At 43.9% G+C, this 22754-nt stretch overlaps 1 protein-coding gene and 1 non-coding gene across 4 annotated transcripts in view; both read right to left on the reverse strand.

The window, feature by feature from the left end:
• Window positions 1-22754, reverse strand: part of STARD10 (StAR related lipid transfer domain containing 10) — a 49466-nt gene that overhangs the window by 12605 nt on the left and 14107 nt on the right. For all 3 annotated transcript variants that reach the window (XM_074304002.1, XM_074304003.1, XM_074304001.1), the window contains one exon: window positions 21423-21719. In XM_074304002.1, coding sequence (XP_074160103.1) covers window positions 21423-21626 — 204 coding nt within the window. In that variant the 5' untranslated portion in view covers window positions 21627-21719. The remainder of the gene's footprint in view (window positions 1-21422; window positions 21720-22754) is intronic.
• LOC141565269 (small Cajal body-specific RNA 3) lies at window positions 11052-11189 on the reverse strand. The gene has a single exon (XR_012488945.1).

Below are 22754 nucleotides of genomic sequence, written 5' to 3' on the forward strand. Positions count from 1 at the left end.
TGGGAGGGGAGGCTGAGCTAGACCAATGTAGGATAATCCGCAGGAACTAGACCCACTAGGAGACCCTGGGCAGGGGGCCAGGGAGGTGGAACACCATGCACCGTGGGGAGCTGCATTACTGACCAAAGACCCATCATCAAAATCATACCAGGAATGACCAATAATTTTTAATAAGGATAATGAGGTGGCTATAAGCTTCCATGCCCCACATACTTCAAAAGAGCCAAGATCTCGCCGCCTCCCGTGAGACTTGTCTCTGGCAATGCAGAACAGAGTCACTCTCTAAGGCACATGAGTGGTGCAGTGGATAGAGTATCAAACCTGGAAATCTCGGTTCAAATCTAACCTCAAACATACAGGACCTGGTCCAGTCACTTAAATTCTATTACCTATCACTTACATAAAGTGATAATGCATGTAAAAGTGTAAATGTAAAGTGTATGTCAAGTTATGTAAAGTGATAATAATAGCATCAACCCCCCCCCCCCTTTTCTCAGGGCTATTGTGAAAATAAATATACAAGATCATTATTCTTAAAAAATTTTAATAATAGCTTTTTGTTTTCAAAATACATGTAAAGATAGTTTTCAACATTCACTCTTGTAAAACCTTATGTTCCAAATCTTTCTCCCTCTCTCCCCTAAACAGCAAGTAGGTTAAACATATGCAGTTCTTCTAAACATCTTTCCACATTTATCATGCCACACAAGAAAAATCAGAAGATCATTACTTGTAAAGCACTTTGAAAGCTATAAAATGCCATACCGATGCAAACTATTATTATTGTCATTCTTATAGCGGTGGGAGAATGGCTAAATAAGTTAAGACATAAGAATGCTATGGAATATTATTGTTCTGTAAGAAATGACCGGCAGGATAATTTCAGGGAGGCCTGGAGAGACTTACATCAACTGATGCTGAGTGAAACGAGCAGAACCAAGAGAACACTGTACACAGTAACAGCAAGATTAATGATGACCAAGTCTGATGGATGTAGTTCTTTTCAACAATGAGGTAAGTCAGGCCAATTCCAATAGATTTGTGATAGAGGGAACCATCTGCATCCAAAAAGAGGTCTGTGGGAACTGAATGTGGATCACAAAATAGTATTTTCACCTTTTTTGTAGTAGTTTACCTGTTTTTTTTTCCTTTCTCCATTTTTTCCATTTTGATCTGATCTTTCTTGTGCAATAGGATAAATGTAGATATATGTGTAAAAGAATTGCACATTTTAAACATATATTTAATTGCTTGCTTTCTAGGGGAGGGAGTGGGGGAAGGGAGGAAGAAAAAATTTGGACCACAAGGTTTTGCAAGGGTGAATGTTGAAAACTATCCTGGGGGGCAGCTAGGTGGCGCAGTGGATAGAGCACCAGCCCTGAATTCAGGAGGACCCTAGTTCAAATCTGGTCTCAGACACTTAACACTTCCTAGCTGTGTGACCCTGGGCAAGTCACTTAACCCCAGCCTCCTAAAAAAGAAAAAGAAAAAGAAAACTATCCTTGGGTGTATTTTGAAAATAAAGCTATTATTAAAGAAAAAACAAAAAAAATCACTACCCTTCCTTCTCTCCAGCTGGGGAAATCAAGGTAACTAGGATTAAGTGACTTGCCCAATCTCGCACAGCCAGTAAGCATTTAAAACCACATTTGAATGCCCGACTCCAGGCTTGGAGTTCTATCTGCTGAGCTCCCTACCTGCCCTTCCTGACATACTCCGGTTCAGGCCTTCATCACCTCATGTCTTGTACCCTTGCAATAGTCTTCAGGTGGGAGTCCTTGCTTTTAGCGGTTCTCTTTCCCGCCCCCCAACTTCAATAATAAATGCTTATTTCTTTCCTTCATCTCAGCTGCCAAAGTGATCTTCCTAAAGCAGAGGTATAATTATGTTATACATCTATTCAGTGGCTCCCTATCACCTCTAGGACAAAAAATAAAATGCATTGTTTGGCCTTCACAGCCTGCCTGGGTTCAAATTCTGCATCATGCATTTGTCACCAAAAAAAATAAACAAACAAAGTTATGCAGAACCAGCCCAGTGACCTCATTAGTCTGTGGGTGGCATCCCACACCCTTGCTGCATAAATCCCTTGCTGGGCCAAGATTAACTATTCTAGGCAAACACAGTGGGCAAGTCACTTGTTATACCATTAAGATGCTATAATTCTGGGAGCTTATAATTCAACAGCAGAGCAAGAAAGCAAGCCTGTTTCTCAACTGCAAGATGGGGATACATTAGGACCTCCCTCCTCTCCTAAGATTGTGAGAAAAGTAATCTATAAAGCTGAGATTGTAACAGAGGTGTGAGCTGTGAGGCTGGTCTTTGGAAAATAGAAAACATTTCCCACTGGAGCCATGCAGGAAGCCTTGATACTTCAGCTGGACCCCTGAGACTAGCCTTGGGCTGCCTGGGTGGAGCCATCCTGAGCTTAGACCCCAGCAGACACTCAAGCTGGGCCCAGCTCTTCTCAAACAGCCTGAAGTGAAGACCAAACTGCAGGATGTGACTGCAAGGGAATCTGAGTGCACTATTTAAGAAATGATGAACAGGAGAAATCCAGAGAAGCCTGAGAAGACACAGAAGAACTTACAGAGACTTAAGCAACAGCAGGAAAATCATACACAGAGTCCTGCTAAAGTGAACAAAAGGCCCTAGAATAAAGCCAAACCCAGTGTGCACTGGGATAATTTTGGCCTAGGGAAGGGATAAAATACCCTCCCCTCCCTCTTTTATGCAGCAAGGGATTGTGGGTGTGGGATGCCCCCACCTAGATCAATGAGGTCACTGGGCTGGTTTAGCTTACCTGGGTTTTTTTGGTGACAAGGAAAGGCTCCCTGGGGCATGGGAGGGAGCAGACCTAGACAGAAATGACTATGTTCTCAAGCCAAAACCCCCATTTCCAACCAGCTTCACAGCTTGTGCACTTTTTGCAAGTCTCCATCATGCCTTCCTTCCCCAGGAAATTCATTAGGAAATCTCATTATGCTGCAAGATTGAATCTGCCTGGTCCTCAGATCTCATCAATGCCCTCTGCCCTTCTGAGTTCCTCTGACTGGAGGCCAGGGCCAGGAGCTCCAGAGCTTCCCTTTTGGAGATGTTTGGACTTCTCCATCATACCCCTATCCTGAGTACCTCCCCCAATTCCATTCTGCTTCCTTTTGTGGTTGTTCTTCCCCCATTACACCGTAAGCTTTTAAATTTCTATTTGTATCCCTGGCACTTAGCACAGGTCTGGCACATCATAGGTACTTGATAAATAAGTGCTTATTAATTAATCAGTAAGGCAGAGATAAAACTTTTTAACATTAAAAAAGTTTATGATTGCATATACTGTCAGACCCCTCTGATGTGTTGAATAGCGCTAAACTGCTTTTTTTTTTTTTTCTCCTTTCTTTTTTATTTTTGTAAGAGATAGCTCATTGGCTAGAGAAAGGGAAGGAGTGTGGTGGCATGGAGAGTGTAGGCGTGTGTACATACATATAATTGTACACATACATACAAGATGTCGTAAAAAATGTTAAATAAAAACACTTTATGGCAAACCTAACAAATAAATACAATGAAAAAATAAAACAGACTTGAATGAGCTGCATGCAAAATCATTAAAGAGACCCTGGTACAGCAAAACATACACACACACACACACACACACACACACACACACACACATGTACAACTTGCTACTAGCATACAATGGACATCTCTAAAATGAATGTGCTGTTAGGATGAACATTAACCAGACTTTTAATTGAGCATCATTTCCCTGCCGCCGTGGAGTTTTTAGGAGCGCCTTTTGGGATAACTTAGATGGCTTACTTCTTTAAAAAATACACACACACACTCTCACAAAAAATAACATAAAAACCCCAAACCTCAAGCTGTTCACAAAGGTCTGAGTGTCTGGCTAAATTTCCTTGCAGCAAAGCAGCAGTGGGAATTGAGCTGCTGAATCATTAAGCTGCACTCAACACTGGGTTAGGGTTTTGGTTTTTCTCCCCAAAGATAGCTACTGCAGAACAGAGGAAGTATTAACAGCAAAACTAGCAGTATTCACATTCTTCCATTGCTCCATGGTTTACTAAATTACCCTGCCTTAATCTCAGATTCCCCACAAGAGGCCTGCAGGAAAGCAAGTGCAGAGATGATTAGCCCTCTGTGATAGATGTGCTAAGTGAGATTCAGAGAAATAAATGACATGCCCAGGGTCATCTGGCTCCTTAAGTGGAAATGGGAGGATGAGAACTATAGAGTTTCAGAGGAGGAAGATGACTTTAAAAGTACCAGACACTCCAAAGACTGGAATTGTTATAAAAGAGTAGGAATGGAGCTGGAAAAGATTTTTAAGAGATAATCTAATCCTGGGGTTTAATCTTAACTTGGGCTCTATGAACTATTTTTAAAAATATTTCAAAAACTGCATTTCACTGTAGCTGGCTTTCTTTACACTCCTATGTATTTTATTCTATGGCTTTAAAGAAAAGACTTTTTGATACTGGGTTTCCTCTGCAGAAGTCTGGCCACTCACAAGCCAGCCTGTGATAGTTGGATAGCAGCTTGACTTGTTCCAATTCTAACCTGGGCAGGCAGATTTTCCCCCTCCCCAGGCAGCCTGCTGCTGTTCTTCACACTCCCCTTCTCAATTTCCCAAGGCTTCATTCCAACAGCCCCATGAGCCTACCCCCCTGCCATTCAGAGCTCCAGGCTCAAGGGTCCCACTGGCCTCAGCCTCCCCCACAGAAGAGATCACAGGCATGCAAGCCCACTCCCCGCTCATAAATATACTCTGAGAAAGAGCCCATAGACTTCCCAGACTAAGTACCAAAGGGGCCCCAGCCACTGAAAGGGGCAAGAACCCTGCTCTGGTTCAAACCCTAATTGTGCAGAGAAATGGCAGCATATGGACTCAAAGTCTGAGGATTTGGGTTCAAATGTGGGGCCAATGTCACTTACCTCTCTGAGGTTCAAATTTGCTCAACTGTAAAGATGCATATACCAATGGGGGAGCAGCTGATGCATGAATCTTTTTCTCATTTGCGTCTCTTTGTTTGTCTCTCTGTCTCTGTCTCTCCATCTGTCTCCCTGTCTCTATTTTTCTTCTTTCTATCTCTCTGTCTCTGTCTCTCTCTTTCCTCTCTCTCTCTCTCTCACACGTACGCGCGTGCATACATACACACACATATACACATATACAGATCCTGTTAATTTGGAGATGGTTTTTGCTCAACTATATGTGTTTGTAATGAGGTTTTTTTTCTTTCAATCTCAATGGGGAGGGGATAAAGGGAAAGATAAAAGGGGATTTTTAGTGATCAAAAAACCATGATTTATTTAGAAAAAAGGCAAAATGAAGGGAGGTTGGTGCTATGGTCCAATAATTTGGAATTATTTGGGGAAAGTCACTAAATTGTTTATACTCCTTGATGTAGAGATCCTACTATTAAGTATTTACTTCAAAGAGCTAAAAGATGAGAGGAAAATGGTCTCATACATACCAAAATATTCCTTTTTTTTTGTGGTAGTAATTAGAAATGAAGTGGATGCCCACTAATCAAGGGATAGCTAAGCAAATCATGACATGTGAATATAATAAAATAATACTAGTGTACTATAGGAAACAGTGAATATAAAGAATTCCTAGAAATATAGGAAGATTTGTATGAACTGTTGCAGAATGAACCAAGAGAACAATTTACAATTATTATAATCCCTAAGATGTAAAAGTACTTTGCAAACTTCAAAGCATTCTACAAAGATGAGTTATTTTCTTCATATTATTATGTATTTTTTTTATAATGATGTGAACCAAAAAACAAAGCCAAAGTCTAAGGAATGACAATGACTAATCTTAGCTGTGGAGGACACATGATGAATCACACACCACCCTTTTACAGGTAAAGAGGTGAGGACTGGAGGTTCAGAATGTTTCACACAGTGTCAAACAGTCATTTTGTTAGCTGGTTTTCCTTAAAAGTTTCTCTTTGAGGTAGGGTGCTCTTTGGAGGAATGGCTATATGTCTGGCAATGACTGATTAAAAAAAAAACTAAACCCCATAATCCCCCAAACTGTGTTTTAGAGGGATTAAGCAGCTTGTCCAGAGTCATACTAGTAAGTACATAGGAGAGCCAGGATTCAAAGAAGTCCTGTGCCTTCCAATCTAGTGGTCTTTCCATCATACATTATTTTATTAAGAAAATTCACACAAAGATAAAAATAATAGCTGCTCTCCCATTTCTATATCTTGTTAAGGTTTCAAAGCATCTCCCTCACAACCACCCTGGAAGAGAGTTATCATGTTATAGGCCCCAAAGGAAACTGAGGCTCAGGGTGCAATGACTAACTTTCACAGAGTAATAAAGGCCAGAACTGGAACTCAAACCTCGGCCTTCTGTCTCCAAAGTGTGTTCCTTCTGCTATACTAAGCTGTTTCAATATATAATTATTCTACATACATAATATAACCTATATTCTATATATATGATTCTATATTACATATATGACATGATGATATAACATAAACAACATAATATATAGAGGTGAAAAGGCACTTTTTGATCTGTGGATGCCTTGATTGAATATTGTTCAGCTGGATAAGAAGAGAGAAAAAAGGAAAGATGGTTGGGGAGGAGGGAAGGGAGGGATTTCATTGGACTGAGTTTCAGCCTGGCTATATCCTCGAGAAGCAGCTTAGTGCAGCAGAAAGCGTCTTTAGATCTCTGCTCCATCCAGAGAGCTAAGGAAGCTATTTCAGTGTCTCCTCCCTCTCCCCTCTCTGCAAGTGAATCATCCTCCCTGCTCTCTAGCCCCGTTTCCCTGGACACCCATTCCCTGGAGGACTCTAGGACCAGCACTGTAGTAACCAGACCATCAGACACATCCTTCCCCGATTCCAAGGTTTCTCCTCCTACCCCTGAGTCCAACATGGAGCCCCTCTCCTGATTTTCTTGTGTATCCCCCCTCCCCATGACTTGCCCTTCCACCCAGCAGTCCAGACTAGTCAGAGTAAGAAATCAAAAGGGGACAAAGAAAGGACAAAAAAGGGGGAGAAGGGGTGAAATGAGACACAAAGACTGGAAAAAGTAAACAGAGACAGTGAGTCCAGAAAGGAGATGGTGAGAAATACTGAGGGACAAAGAGATAGGAAGAAAGGCTGGAAACAGAGAGGGTAAGAGGGACACTGGGAGAGAAACAGGAGGAGAGAAAGACCAAGTGAAATGAAAAGAAAGTAATTGGAAGGGGAAAGAGCTGACTGCTAGGAAGGGAGAAAAGCTGGGAAAAGCAGAGAGAAGGAAGAGCTGGGAAACAGAGCCACAGAAATAATTGGATCTGATACAATGTTGTTGCTGCAGTGACCAAGGATGAATCACCCTGGCTCACAAATACACACACTGCCCCTTAGAGCCACATATTCTTCCTGCACTGCCTTCACTCTGCTCTCCCAGACTGGCTCCAAGCTGCCTGTAACCTGGTCAGGGCTCTGGCCCAGGGCTCTTGGGGGTGGGGTGGAACAGGGCTGCCAGAAAAACTGCTAAGGGTCCTAGGCTCCCTCTCCCCAACCCTGACTCTGAGACAGATGGCAAAGCTGTGAGTCAGTGGGTTAGAGGCCAGTAGTATCCTAAGAGATGATGGGGTCTTCAGTTTGGATCTGGAAGGGGCCTTGGGGAAGAGGATTCCCTTCATTTTTCCGATGAGGAAACAGAGAAATGAAGCACCTTGCCCAATATCACAGAGCTAAAATCCTGCCTGAGGCAGGAGTGGGACTCAAACGTTCCTGACTCAGTCAGTGGGATGTTGCTTCCGCAAAGGTAAGTCACAAAATGGAGCACCTTCTGGGAGCCCTGAGGGGGGAGCAAAGAAAGGAATACAGGAGAAGGCAAGAAAAACCTCAGCCTTCCCTCTCAGGGGCTCCTAAGTGGGGAAAGAGTGCTCCAGACTTCAGAACAGACAGCCTGAGCACCAACAGCTTCTGCCCTCAAGAAGTCCTCAGCTAAGAGGAAGCCATTGTCTCTGTCTTTATCAATAAACAAAAAACAAATAAAAAACTATATTTAGCTTTATTACTTTAAAGAAGAGCGTAACTGAAATGGGCAGCCCATGTGCTGCCTCCTAGAGGTTCTGCTGTAATGATTAAATAATAGTCTAGAATAATTAGAACACGAAATAACCAAACACTCAGCAGCTTCTATTTATTGCCTCTCGCTCCCCAAAGAGGCTCCTCCTTCCCCGTTTGTCAGAGGCCCCAGCACTTCCTCAGCCTTATCTTTCCCCCCAAGCTCTTCTGTCCAATCAGTCACCAGTTACTGTGTCCCACCTCCTAACCTAGTGTCCTGCTCTCTGGGCAGCTGCCATCACCGCAGGTTCAATAGATGATCCTCCTGGACTCCTGAAAGTCTCCGAATAGGCCTCCCGGCCTCCCACATCCTCTCCCTCCTTGAATCCATCCTTCTCAGGCTGACAGACTAATCACCCTCATACCCTGGTGTGGTCAGTCATCCCCTCCTCTGCTTACAGCCCTTTCAGTAGCTCCCTCTTGCCCACTAAATAACGTTCCTACCTGAGTGCTTGGCTCTCATGTGTCTCCTCGAGCTTTGCCTCGAGCTTCGCTTCCATCCCTCCCACCAGCCATGCTCAACATTACATCAATTCTACCCCACTCTTCTCCATGAACACTCCCTTCAGGCCAAACTGGACGACGGTACCAGAGCCCGCTCCCTCACCTCTCAGCCTGCTGAACATGCCAGTCAGGCAAGAACACCTTTCCCCATTTCCTCACTTACTGAATCTCACAACACTTGCACTTTCTATCCAAACAAAACTGTAATGTCACCTCTTCTAGGAAACCCAGAGGATATTTGGTTAAGATCACAAACAAGCTAAGCCACAATTCTAATCTAGATCCTGACTCCTCAGTCCAGGTTTTTCCTACCACTCATTTCCTCAAAATATCTTTCACTTATAGTTATTAAAAATTATAATCCATAGAGAAGACATTTGTTTATATCCACTTTCTCGTTTGATCCTTATAGCACTCCTGTGAAGTATTATCTCCACTTTACAGATGAGGGAATAATGCTTGGAAAGCTAAAATCACTTGTCAAAGATAACATAGCTCACTGGTAGGTTTAGAAGTTCAGTCTCCTGACTTTAAGTCCCAGGCTGTCTACAACACTTTGACACTGAAGACGGTGAAAGGATTATGTTCCTCTTTGACAGATGTGGAAACTGAGGCTCAGAAAAAGAACTTCCCAAAGCGTTCACAATTAAGCAACTGTCAGGCCTAGAATTTGAATTTGGGTTTTCCATCTCCTAAAACCAGTTGCCGCTATTGGCTACAGTTTCCCAGAAAGATTAAATGTCTGACCCTGAAAGAACTTCAGAAATCACTTAGTCCTGGGGGCTCATTTTACAGATAGGGAAACTGAGGCCTCCTGGAAATCAGCCCAGATGATCTCAGAGATCCTTTCTGGCTGTGATATCTGATCTGTCTAAACTTATATCCCCTTTTTAACCACTGTAGCAATCAGGTCCTCCCAAGTTTCATGCTTGCCCCCTCCATGCCACCTCTTATTCCCCTCTTCCATTTTGGACAGTCCAGCTCTAAAGGCCAAGAGGTCACATCTTGCCCACCCCCGCTTGGCTCAGCCTTGGCTCAGAAGTCTAGCCAAGCATGAAAATGAGCAAGAGAAAGGAAATCCATCTGTCTCTCTGCTTCCCTTCCTCCTTTCTCTAGGCTCTTGAAACTTTAAAGAGTCTCCGCTGGAAACTGAGCCCAACTTCATTAAAGTTTAAAGGGCCCAACCCCTGAGGAGGGTGGAGGGGAATGGGCACAACGCCAGCTCTGAGATGGGTACTCTTTCACCTCTACTGGTCCTTCTCCATCATCTGAATAGACACCCTCTGGGCTGCGTGTAGTCAGGGCTGGAGGAGGCTAGGTGGTCAGTAAGTCCACCACCGCACCACATTTCCTGAAAATGAGAAACACACCCACATTTTTCTAGAGTCAGTTTTCAGCCCGAGAGCCGAAGAAGGCATGGACTGGGTTTTGGGTCTGTTTCTTCAGATAACCGCGTGCCGTGTGATCTTGTCACTACTCCCTTAAGTGAAGCTCCTTCCAGCTCCAACATTCTGTGACCCTCTCCATGACCAGTCTCTATCACAAACCCGGACCCCTCTCGGGGAAGTGGTTTCCCATCAGATTCCCCACTAGGTCTATCTGTACTCAGTGTCATCAATCAATCAGTAGACACCTACTACAGGGAAGGTACCATGGGAGGCACTTGGAAGGTAAAGGAGAGTGACAAAAACAAGGCCATTCCCACCCTAGGGGAGGACAATCCATTCCAGTGAATTCCACTGTGCAGGATAGTTGGGATCTTCTTCTTGTCCAGCTTAGACCCGTCTCAAAACTCCATTTTTCAACCACCCTCCAAGGCCCAGCTCAGCTCCCTATCTTTTCAGGAGGGCTCCCTAGACCAGCCCAGATCTCAGAGATCTGTTTGCTCTCCAACCTGTGGCCATTCTTCAACAAGCTCCAGCACTCAGAGCAGTACTTGATTATGTTACCTTGTATTGTTTGTTAACTAATAACAGCTCCTGTTTCTACTACAATACAGCACATTTACAAAGTTAGAGGAAGGAGGGGGGCAGGGTTTATCATATTTCCCTTTTGAGGATGTAGGAATCATGGCTGAACTGAACCAGGTTCAAACAGTTCCACTGGAACCCAGATCCTTCTGACTTTTTAAGGCTTTCTTCTACAACTTTTGCCTCCCCACCTAGCTGTCCCTCCTATCCCCAAAGACAGAAGCAGTGTTTCTTCTTCCTGTTTTCCCAAAATGTTGGGACTTGAACTGATTTTGTAGAGACCTGTCATCTTCCAAGGGGTTTAGAGAGTATAACCAGAGCATTCTTCTCCATCACCCTTCCTAAGCTGGGCAGATTCCAGTTTCCTCTTCTTTCAGCCTCTGCCCATCTACTCTAATGGTGCCCTATATCTTGGGAATTCAGAGTACCAGTGATCATGTAAAGCCCAATCTCTTAATTTTTTTTTTTCATTGTATGGAGGGGAACGATCAAGCTTAGCCAGCTGTCCTAAACCAGACAGAGACCTCCACTTTTTTATAGGAAGGCTGCATGTTGTAAACAAAAAGCATTTTGTTTGTCCACATGGATAGTCCCTGCAGCTTCCATCAACTATTTTATAACAGGAAGAAAAAGTGACCCAGAGAAGGGGAGTTGTTAGGATTACTAAGTGAGAACTCAGGTTGTCTGGATAGTGACAAGGTGAGAATTCAAGTTGGACAATTACAAGGTGAGAACTCAAGTTGACTTGATGGAAGGAGCAGGCCCAATATTGTGTCTTTTATCCTCCCAGAGAATGGGCGTGGGATAATGCAAGGGCTTCTGGGAAGAACCACCTCAGCCAATGAGCCTGCTCCTTCCATCAAGTCAACCTGAGTTCTCACCTTGTAATTGTCCAACCTGAATTCTCACCTCGTCACTATCCAGACAACCCGAGTTCTCACTTAGTAATCCTAACAGGGAGTTACTTGTCCAAAGTCACAAAACAAGTCAGTGTGACAGAGCTGTCTGTCCTAGGAATGCCTGGGAATTCTGGACACTAAACCCCCATTGGGATCCAGCTCAGATCTCAGTGGAAGGGAGAGGAGCAGAAGAAGCCAGTTCAGGGAACAAATGGTGTGGGGCCTGGATGCAGCCGGAGAGGAGAGGAGACAAGTGAAGGTTTTTAAGCAGATGTCAGATGACCACTTGTCAAAAATGTCCTAGAATGGATTCTGACTCAGAGGACATCTGATGTTTTATCTCTGAACCTGGGTGGGAAGTGGCTGGAGGAAAAGCTCAAAGAAAGTGGAGGAACAGAGGAAACTAGTCGAGGGCCAGAATAGACCATGAGGTCAGCCAGCAAACCTCTTGTACTGAACACCAACAGCTAGGTAGTCTAGCTTCTACCTTTTCCCAGAGTGGGACAACTAAACTTCCCACCCCCTATCCCAGGACATAAGGGACTGAGCACAGCCTGCAAGAGAAGCCTTAATGGGTCTATTAAACTGAAATTCTATTAAACAGAAACTGAGGCCCAAAGAAATAAAGGAAACAATGGCTAATGTCTAGAAGGCTGAGACCCCAGGTAATAGGAAGTAAGTCTTCAAGAAAGTGGGAAGAGAGTAAAAGGGAGAGACAGGAGGAGGGGAGAGGGGTATATATGGTTTTCCACCTCTACCCTAGGAAGCTGACTTAGGAATCTCCCAGTGAGGGTAAAGAAAAACCATGTGTCTTCATAGGGGAAAGTATCAATGGCATATTTCATTCTATAAGAGGAAACATGTGAATTTGATCTCACTCTTTCAAACTTTACCAGTGCTAAAGTGTGTGTGCTGTGTAAGGCTTTAAAGCCACTGTATGAATCACGTCTCCTACACAGAATCGGGGAGTTCCCCAAAGTCAGGGAACCATTTTTTCTCCAACTCTTGTATCCTCAAAGAATAGGATCTCTAGATCTATCCCTTTCTATCTCCCTATGAGACAGCCTAATGAATGCAAAACCTGGAACACAGAACCCAATATAATGAAACGAATGGAGCAGGAATAGATGGGAGATATCTGGATATATAATTCCATCAGTATGGTGAATTGTCCTCTCCAATTTAGATAGGCAGCCTATAATATTAAGGGAGTAGCCAGGATTCTGAGAAGGTAAGGGACTGTATCTCATAGCCAGGGATAACGACCTGGACGATGGCTGTCCTGCTTCTGAGATGGGATCTGTCCTTAAAGCCACACTGCCTCTAAGAATTCTAAGAGTTCCTCATTATTTGGGGAAGAATTCTGGAAGCTTAACTCTCTAGTAACAGAACTCCCCCAAATTTCAAACATTTAATACCTAGCTACTGAATTGACATAATCTAGAAATCAGGGGAGAGAGAAAGACAGAAGACAGACAGACAGACTTGTCGTATGGAGGAAAAGAGATGGTCTTCTCTGCTCCCCTGTTCCCCAGGGGCTGACCTCAAGAGTTCTCAGCAAGGCAACAGGACCTAAAGAGGAAACATATTTATAGGTACAGGACAGGAGGAAAGAGGTGCTAAAACTAGAGTATGTGTTTGGTGAGACAAAAGGAAAAGACTGAGTCAGAACAACATAGTGAGGAAAGCCCTGGCTTATAGAATTGGAACTTTGATTCTGTCATAGTAAGTTACCTTGTGATTTGGGGCAAGACCCCATCATGTCTCTGGGTCCTCACTGGTACAAGTAGTTCACATTTATATAACACTTTTATTTTAACATCCTTTCCCAAATCCTGTAGTTCTAGAATTTTAAGACTGAGTGAATCAAATGTCCAGAGGGTCAGGGTCACAAGAAAGGAAGAGGCTGACCAGGGGAGAAGAGGTGAAGGGAAGGATCATTCTTGGAATGCAAGAGAACAGAATCTAGGTGCCCTCCAGCTCTTAAAGGAGGCAAAGTTAGTTCAACTAGTAGGACCCATTCTAGATACATTTTCCCCCTAACTATCTCAGGCTGGGATCGAGTTCCAAAAACAAAGCAGAGATAAGGGGATATCAGCCTGCTTATATATTAACCCAGAGCCAGATGGAGAGTACAAAGAAGGGACAGGCCCTTTGGTCTTTCCTATGTTTACACTGAAGGTAGGAGAGGGGGCTGCTCTACCCAAGCCCAGCCCTGAAGGTAAGCAGCAGCTGGTTTGGAGCAATGCTGGGGGATGGGCAGGAGAGTAAAAGGAAAGACAGGAGGAGGGGAGGATGGGTATGTATGGCTTTTTACCTCTACCCTAGGAGGCTGACTTAGGAATCTCCCAGTGAAAAACTATGTGTCTTCACAGGGGAGAGTATCAATAGCATAAAACCCAAAGACTCTCAACCTATGAGGGAAGCTCCCATTTGTCCCTGAAAGCTTGTATGTCAGTATCAATGGAGAGGACCCCGACTTGAGGACAGAGGTCCTCTAGGCCAACCTTAGACACAGTGGACAGAGTATTAGGTCCAGAGTCCAGAAACCCAGCTAAAATCTTGCCTCACATACTCACATACTCACATACTTGTCACCAGAACCAGAATTTTCTCATCAGTAAAATGGGAATAATAATAGCACCAGCTCCAATAGACTGGGTTGAAAATAAAATGAGATGTTAGCAAATGCTTTGTAAACCTGAAAGTATTATATAAGTGCCAGCTATTTTTGTTACTATTAGTTTCATTCAACTCTTAACAGAGCCAGGGTGATACACCCATTCATCTAAATGATATCTATTCCCCGTGACCCTAGTAGGGAGAAACAATCTGAGCAAAGAAAAAAGGACAAAGAACTTGGAAATAGACTTTTCAAAGAAATCTAGGTTTGAGTTAAGACTTTGCACCCTGTAATTCCATGAAATCTGTTTCCTAATCTGAAAAAATGGGTACAATCCTATTTGTATAACAACTTCTCTGAGGGAAAATAGGAACACAAGATTTTGCAAGGGTTTAAAAATTATCCATGCGTGTTTTAAAAATAGAAAGCTTTAATAAAAAATTAAAAAGAAAAATTTCTTTCAATTGGTTAAGAGGAAAGCATTCTGTAAACTTTACAAAAGTATATCAATAATAATACTGATGACAATAGACCACATGTATCTGAACTTTAAGTTTTGCAAAATAACTTAGCTATATTACTTCATTTTCCAATAACTCTGTGAGGTAAGTGCTATTACTATTCCCCATTTTACACATGAAAAAACCAAGACAGAGAGCTCAGTGTGTTGCAAAGCTGATCAGGACTCACTCTTGCTTTCCTAACTCCAAGTCATATTCTTTACCTATTTGTCAAGTGGCCTGCCCTCCACCCCAAAGGACTTGACTGGGACAGACTTAAAGAAGGAAATAGTCAGGAAATCTGGGGCCCAGTCCTGTCTATACAACTTACTTGAGTGATTTTGGACAGGTTATTTCTCTTTTCTCAGGGCACTAATATCCTCATCTTTAAAATGAATATGGTCATGCTAGCCTGTTCTTCCTTCCCAGTTAGTGGGACAATAAATCTTGGTTCAAATTTTCTAACGTGGGTTGAAGTTGGTTGAGCTTTCCCAGATGACCACTTTTCAGGAGTGTTGTTGTAAGAAATTCCTCATCACGAACAGTGTGTGTTGGATGACTTCTAAAAATGCTATTGGCCCTGAGACTATATCATTCTATGTTAGCTGAGGTGACTGTCAAAGGGATGAGAGTTGAGAAGTCCAGAAGGGGAAAAAAAAGTTGCGTTCTGTAGTCTTCACCTTCCCTCTTCACACAGATACTCAATCTATTCAGACTATTTCTTCCTTTCCTGTCTCTGGGCAGGGTGGGTGGAGAGGTCAAGTCTTTAGGAAACCCTGAACAAGGTCTCATCTTATTCTAATCCACTGGTAAATACCAAAAAGTCTGGAAGAAAAAGAGAATCAGGTCTCACCTCCCCCATTCCCTTTTTTATATATACACCCATCAGGGCCCTGCCAGGACTTATCCTAAGTCACCTTATACAATACAAGGTGCATCTGTCTCTCAACAGCCCCTGCTGCAGGGAGCTGCTCTGTGCTCACAGAAGCTTCTATCTCTTCCACAAGCAACATGCTTGCCTTCAGATCCCTTGGGATGCCTAAAGTAGCAAAGAAAAGAACTGAGGAGAGCAAGCAACACTGGTATAGACCAAGAGACACTGACACGAGGCTTCCAGTGCATTCATAGGTCAGACTGTGATGCTCAATCTCAGTTATGGAAACAATAAGAAGACTTGCACAAGCTCTCTAGAGGCTTCCAGGAAGGATTCAGTACTCAGTGTCAAGGAACTACTAGTGTTCCTGAGAGTAACAAATCTTCTGGGCACAGATTGTTCACAATTTTCCTCTAAATACCATAAAGTCACTTGCAGAGGGAGCAACCACTTTCAGCCACTGAACCCTAATTCAAAGGAGACAGATGGGTAAAGCTTTGAACATTTGTGTAAAATAAGGCCTCAAAGTACAAACAAAGAATGGGAAATACCAACAACAGCTTTCACCTCTTACCTCTCCTGTTCTAGGATCTAATGTCTGTGGATTCGTGTCCCATAATCCACATGTGCATGGCCTCCTGCCTCCATCTCACCCCATTCTGACCTATAGAAGCTTCCAACAACTGCCAATGATCTGGCCATGTCACACTTCCACTCTAATAACTTTCAGTGGATCCCTAGATCCAACTCTTTTGTCCAGCATTCAATGCCCTTTTCCTGTCTTCTTACACTTCTGTTGTACACCAAAGAGCACATGCTAACCAACAGGGAAAGGCAGGTGGTACAGTGGCTAGAGCAGTGGGCTTAGAATCAGGAAGATTCATCTTCATGAGTTCAACAGCCTTAGACCCTTACTAGCTTATGTGATATCTTGGGAAAATCACTTAACTCTGTGCTTCAGTTTCCTCTTCTCTAAAATGAACTGAAGAAAAGGGCAAACCCCTCCAGCATCTTGCCAAGAAAATTCCAAATATGTTTTGTAAAACTTCACATGTGCCTGCTCAATGTGGGGGAAGGAGAAGGGGGAGAATCTGGAACTCAAAAGTTTTTAAAACAAATTTTTAAATTGTTTTACATGTAACTGGAGGAAAATAAAATATTAAATTCAATTAAACAAGAAAACCCCAAAGAGAGTCACAAGGAGTCAGACAAGACTGAAAGCACTTAAGAGAGCAAGCTTTCAGTAAAAGCCAGAAGAGAATGTGCTTCTACCCTGAATGTGCCCTTCCAACTCTGCTTCAGTTCAGTCTTTCTCCTCAATTTGAAGAGCCTTCCCCCTTCTTCCCGTCCATTACTAAGGCCCAGAACAAATGATCTCTCCCCTCCAGGAAGGCCCTTCTGACCTCTCATTACTCTCATAGATTTTTGTATCTTTCCAGCACATTCAACAAATAAAATGGTATTGTGTTTAATTATTGGCAACACATGCCATTCCAGCTGACTGTGTGAACTCAGGGAAGGCAGGGGCCAAGTCTTATCTACATTTTGTATTTCCATTAGTGTCCAGTTCAAAGCTCTGCCCCACAGGCAGTGTATTTATTAAATGTATGAAGGGAATACTATTCTGAATTGTATCACTAGTTCTAAGAACCTTCATACCTCTGCCCACCTGAGGTCTTAGTGCAGCCCACCATCCGTAGGAGGTCTTTCCTGGTGCTCTCTGGGTGCTAAAACTTTCCCTTTTCAGAATGCCTTTGTAAACTCTGACACATTGTATATGCACTGAGATAGTTATATGCGGTTTCTCCCACTAGAATGTAAGCTCCATTAGAGTGGGACTGATTTATCTTCCGTGATTGACACATAGTAACTGCTATAAAGATGGCTTTTTGAGGGATTGCTTTCTCAAAGGCTGTCTTCATGCCCGACATAAACAGCTCTCCCACTTTACCTCTGCCCCTCTGAATCCTTAGCTTCCTCTCAAGACTTGGCTAAGACATCACCTCCTCCCAGGCCCTCTCCCTACAGGGACCTTATCATTCTTGTCTTTATATTCCCCACACCCAGCATAGTGCCTGGCACATAATAAATGTCTAATTGAATTATCTGTCAGAGAGCCTTAACTCCCTCTACCAGACTGAGCTGCTTCCATGAGGGCTAAACCTTTCATTTCCTCCAGCTTAGAGCACAGAGTTCAGCACAGTGGAGGGATGGCATCAATCTTGTTGAATTGAATTAAAATACCGGCCTCAGACGACAACAGAAGAGCCTTCAGAGGCCCTGAGGGACTAAGGGCCAAAAGGCAGCCAGAGAAGTGATGCTACTCCCCTCCTGGGAGAGCCCCTCCCAGGCCTGCATCTGTTCTTCCCCTAGGGTCTATAGTCCAGGCTGCCAGGGTTATAGGGTCAACTGCTCTGTGAGGATCTCTGAAAGCGGGACACTGTGTCTCCTTCCCAAGAAAATATTCCATGAAATGAATTGCTCCCTCTATAGCCCACAGAACACTGGAGGAGGGTCTCTGACTCAATGCAATTCAATAAACATCTACTAAGTCACTATTGCATGCATGCAAAGCTGAGATGCAAACATGGAAACCAAAGTATCTCTTCCCTCAAGGAGTTTACATATGGAGGCAGGACAGGAGTGGGAGAATGGTACCAGGTATTGGAATTATGGAACCTGGATCAGGTAGGATGGAGCTGAGGTCAGTGAGTCTGTCTCCCACCACTCCCTCTACTCATACTTTTTGAGAAATAAATACTAACAGGAATCCCAGAAAGAGTCAGATTTGTAGAAAAAGATGCCAGAAAAGACGACCTGGGACCTGAAGGGAGGGGAAGAGGAGAAGTTGTTGTCCAGCTCTGAAATTTCACAGTAGGATGTGCAGAAAGCATAGGGGCAAATCTCTGGGGAAGGAAAGGGGAACAACTTTTATCCCATGAAACCCTCTTCTAAGGGAGGAGTTTGTCCTAGTCCCTGAAAACTGAGTATCATAGTCAAGACTATTAATGTTAGAATAACAGAAGAAAGAGCTCTAAGCTTGAAATTCAGAACCAAGTTTACCACCAGTTTGCCAGCTGACTTCAGGTGCCCTTTCTCTGCACCAGGGCCACTGATGGAGATCATCTCCAAGAGTATTCCCACTCTCTGCCAATCTGTATATTCCATGACTCTTTCTAGCTCTAACATCTTGCCCATGATTACCTTTGTTTTCCTCATTCCCTCTGCAAGTTGGGCCACAAGCTAGCCACTCCATCCTTCCCAACTTGCTTCTCTGCAGCAAGTCAGTGGGAGGCTGCCCGAAGATAGGGCTGGCATTAGGAGAAAATTTGGGGATTCTTAATCTAGTTTGGTGTCAGAGACCCCTTTGGCAACTTGGTAAAATCCACATGTTCCTTCTCAGAATCATGATTTTAAATATGATCACAAAAGAAACATGTCATATTGAAATAGTTTTCAAAAAACAAGTTTGCAGAACTCAATTAATAATCCTCTGGCTTATGCTGCACAGAACACAATACTCTGGAGCACGCCAGGCATGGCCAAGGCAGAGGTCTCTGCCTTGATAAACTTTTCCAATACTGTCATGAAATTAGAGGATCTCAACAGTTACCACTGGTTGGAGATACCTTCATTTGAGACATATATCCCTACCAGAGAAAAGGTTTTGTGAGATTAAAGAATAAAAGACATGAAATGATGGGAAACAAGTTTCTCACTGGACAGAATTAACATGCACCCTCAGAAATAAATAGTTGCTAACAGTTTCCATTCCTTAGATGGATGTTCCCATTCTACAGCAAGGCATGGTGTGTATGCATGCAAGTGAAATTAGAGAGATGAAATCTGAGAGCAAAGATAGAAGCAAAGGTCTGAACTCAAATTCCCAGACTCTCTGAATGATGCAATGATCCTGATGTAGGGTACAGTGGATGGGCAAAGAGAAAGAGCCCTTGACCTCAGGGAGCCCCAGCCTGAGTTGGAAGATGTTGGGCCCTTTCTCAACTCCCAACCTAGGATGTGAGTACAAAATACTAAGCAGTTAAAAGAGACAAAGAGCCAAAAAGGATAAATGGAACCCAGAAATCTTCCCACTAAAGGTGAGCCAAGAGCTGAGAGCTCAAAAGAAAGAAAGAGGATTCACAGAAGGGACTCCCCCTTTCCTACTCTCTAGAAGGGTCCTATAATCCCAAAGTATTAGATTAATGAAAAGGAATATTGTACTCCCCTCTCCCTCAACCAAATAAGCACAGACCTGACAACTGTCAGTCAGTCAATAAGCATTTATTAAGCACCTACTACATGCCAGGTACCATAAGCATTTTTAAAGGTTTGTATACATCATCTCACTTAAGACACTGTACCCTTGTGAGAAAGGTTATGGGAGCACAATTCCCATTTTAGAGTTGAAGAGAGTATAGTTCAAGAGTGATGGCCCAGATCACAGAGCCTTTATGTGACAGAGAATTTGAGGGTTTTGTACCCAGGTCTTTCTTGACTTAATTCTAGCTATCTACTTGACAAGGATTGGGGGTAGATGCAGTTTTTTCCCTGTGTCCTGAGCTCTGCATATATACATATACACATATACATATATATATGTATATATATACATATATACATACATATATATGTGTATATACATACATACATACATACATATGTGTGTATATATATATATATATATATATATATATACATATATATATATATATATCATTAGCCCTATCCTTGTACTGATAGTTCTGGGGGGAGCCAGCCCTTGAGGGAAGGCCAATAGTTGCAGAGGAATAATTAAGAGATGCAGTAATCCTCTCTATTAAGGAAATTTTCCCTGGTTGAACTGAAGAGAAGCCCTACTCTCCCGGGGATCGAGACACAGAGCAAAAAAAAAAAAAAAAAAAAAAAAAAAAAAAAAAAAAAAAAAAAAAAATTTGTTCATAGTTACAAGAGAAAATTAAAATAGTGAAAGTCACTCCCCCCCTCACCCCCAGGGAACAAAATCTTAACAGAACCAGGCCCTGAGCTGCTATTCTGCTTAAGTGAAAGAGAAACACTAGGAAGACCAGGCCCAAGGGAATTGGAAAGGAGGAGGCCTGGGATATGGGGCAGTGAAGGCTGGGGGAGGGGGACAACAGTTTCTGACCTCTGTCAGTGAAAAAGAAATGAGATCTGAACACAAGTCTTGCCTATTCTTAAAGACTTCATAAAGGATACTGGCCAAATCACTTCTCTTTTCTTGCCAACATTTTCTCCATTTGCAAATGGATACATGTTAGGATTATTACTAGGTGCTAAGTTGGTTGTCTGGTACTTATAAATTCTCAATCTATCTGCACTGCATACTTCACAGGGATGGTTGTAAAGAAAGAGTTTATAAGACTATGTGAAATCTAAGAATTATTGTGATTAAGACAAGGTCTCAGGAAGCCAAGTAGAGTACTAAGGGGAGCATGAGAAAAGAAAGAGAGACTAGACACCTGCCTTTGCCTTTGACTTACTGTGTGATTGTACCTTGGTTTCCTCCTTTGCAAGTACTGATAATGCATGACACCTCCATCCCAAAGGTGTTGGGGAAAAGTGCTTAAAACATTGGAGAGAATTATCTTTAGGGAAAAGAGAATTTCTTAAAGAACTGGGTAGCTGGGGTAGGAAAAGGAAGTGAGCTGAAGGCTAGGAGAGCTGGACTGGAGTTATGACTCCATCCATGGCTTACTGGATGACCTTGGACAAGCCCACAGTATTCTCTGAGCCTCAGTTTCCCCATTTATTTTATATTTATTCATTTATAAATAGCCTCCAAGATCTTTCTGGCTCCAGGGTTTTATGAGATGAAGATGCCAGACCTGAGAAATCAAAGGCCAGGACCAAACAACATCTCCCCACCTCCTTTTCCTGTTGCTCTTCCAGAAGACTGGTAGTGCAACTGACCCAGGATCCTTACCTTGATCTTGTGAAGGGGCCGGTCTAGTTCCATAGCCTGCACCCACACCCCCAAGCCGCTCTTGCTGTAGGTCAGGTTCCAGCCTGCTTCAGCCTCACACTCAGCTTTGAAGTTCTGGAAGTCGTGGTCATCGGGCACTTGCACGCTGTCTCTGCCCAGTGCTGGTCGGGGGGCCTGAGGTCCATCGGGGTCTGAGGACTCCATGGAGAAGGGAAGATCGAGGGGGGGAAACCTCCAGGACCCGGGTCCTCACCAGGGCAGAAGCCTCTGCCAAGGCTGAGTCAGCCTTCCCCGGACCTGAAAGACCGGTTTGGGAACTGGAGTGAGCGAGACAACTTAGAGGATGAGAACAGGAGTGGGGGAGAGAGGGGAGCAGGAATACAGTGTACCATAAGCTGAGGGCGGTATCCTGTCCTCCGGACAGAATGGGGGCGGGGCTAAGAGGGGACTGGGAAAGGGACCCGGGTTCAAGATTAGGGCAAACACACTCATAAATCCCCACCGCACAATAGCCAATACTTTCTGAGGCTCAAGAAGGATCAGAATGGACCCCACTAGTCCATCCATCCCCAACCAGAGTGGGTATTAATGAACCCAGAGGGAGCCCTTCAGGGGGCAATATCAAATCCCACCTCTGGGAAAGAACAGAGCAGAAAAGCCGGCGGCGGGGTATAGGAAGAGGGGGCGGGGGGGAGGGGGAGACGTAGAGCTAATACCAAGTCCTAGGAAAAAGAAGGGACAGCAGGATGTCATGTCATTTGACAGAGGAGAATGAAGGTATAAAAGAAGAAACTGAGGCATCTTGGGGCATATGTAAGAAACCGGAGAGGCTCGAGGCTCTGAGCGGACAACAATTAGGAGAACCTAGGGGAAACTGAGGGGAAAGTGACGAGGAAAGAGGAGACGTGGGCCTGAGGTAAAGGTGCAAGAGGACATAGGGAGCTGAGCGGAATAAAGCCAAGCCCAGGATCCCGGAACACAGAAGCGGGCACAGAGCCCACTCCAGGGACAAGGCAGAGGGAGCTCCAAGGAGATCGTTGGGACAGAGGTGTCCCTGAGCTAAGATGGGAATTCCGGGGCCTCGGGGACAGGGAGAGCTGCAAACTTGGCGAGGTCAGTAAAGGAGAGATTCAAAGGGAGCATTAGAGCTGGAGGGGACTCAGGATAGTGAAGACAGGAGGCTCCTAGAGGGAGGACGTCCTGGGGCCAGATGAGGTCTGATCCTGGAAGGGATTGGGGGTGTCCCGGGTTAGCGGGGAAACCAGGGGCGCGGAGAGGCTTGGGAGACCCCAAGTTGGCGAGGACGGAGGAATGGTCTTCTCTCGGAACCCA

Source organism: Sminthopsis crassicaudata, chromosome 3, assembly GCF_048593235.1.
Source record: "Sminthopsis crassicaudata isolate SCR6 chromosome 3, ASM4859323v1, whole genome shotgun sequence".
NCBI lineage: Eukaryota > Metazoa > Chordata > Mammalia > Dasyuromorphia > Dasyuridae > Sminthopsis > Sminthopsis crassicaudata.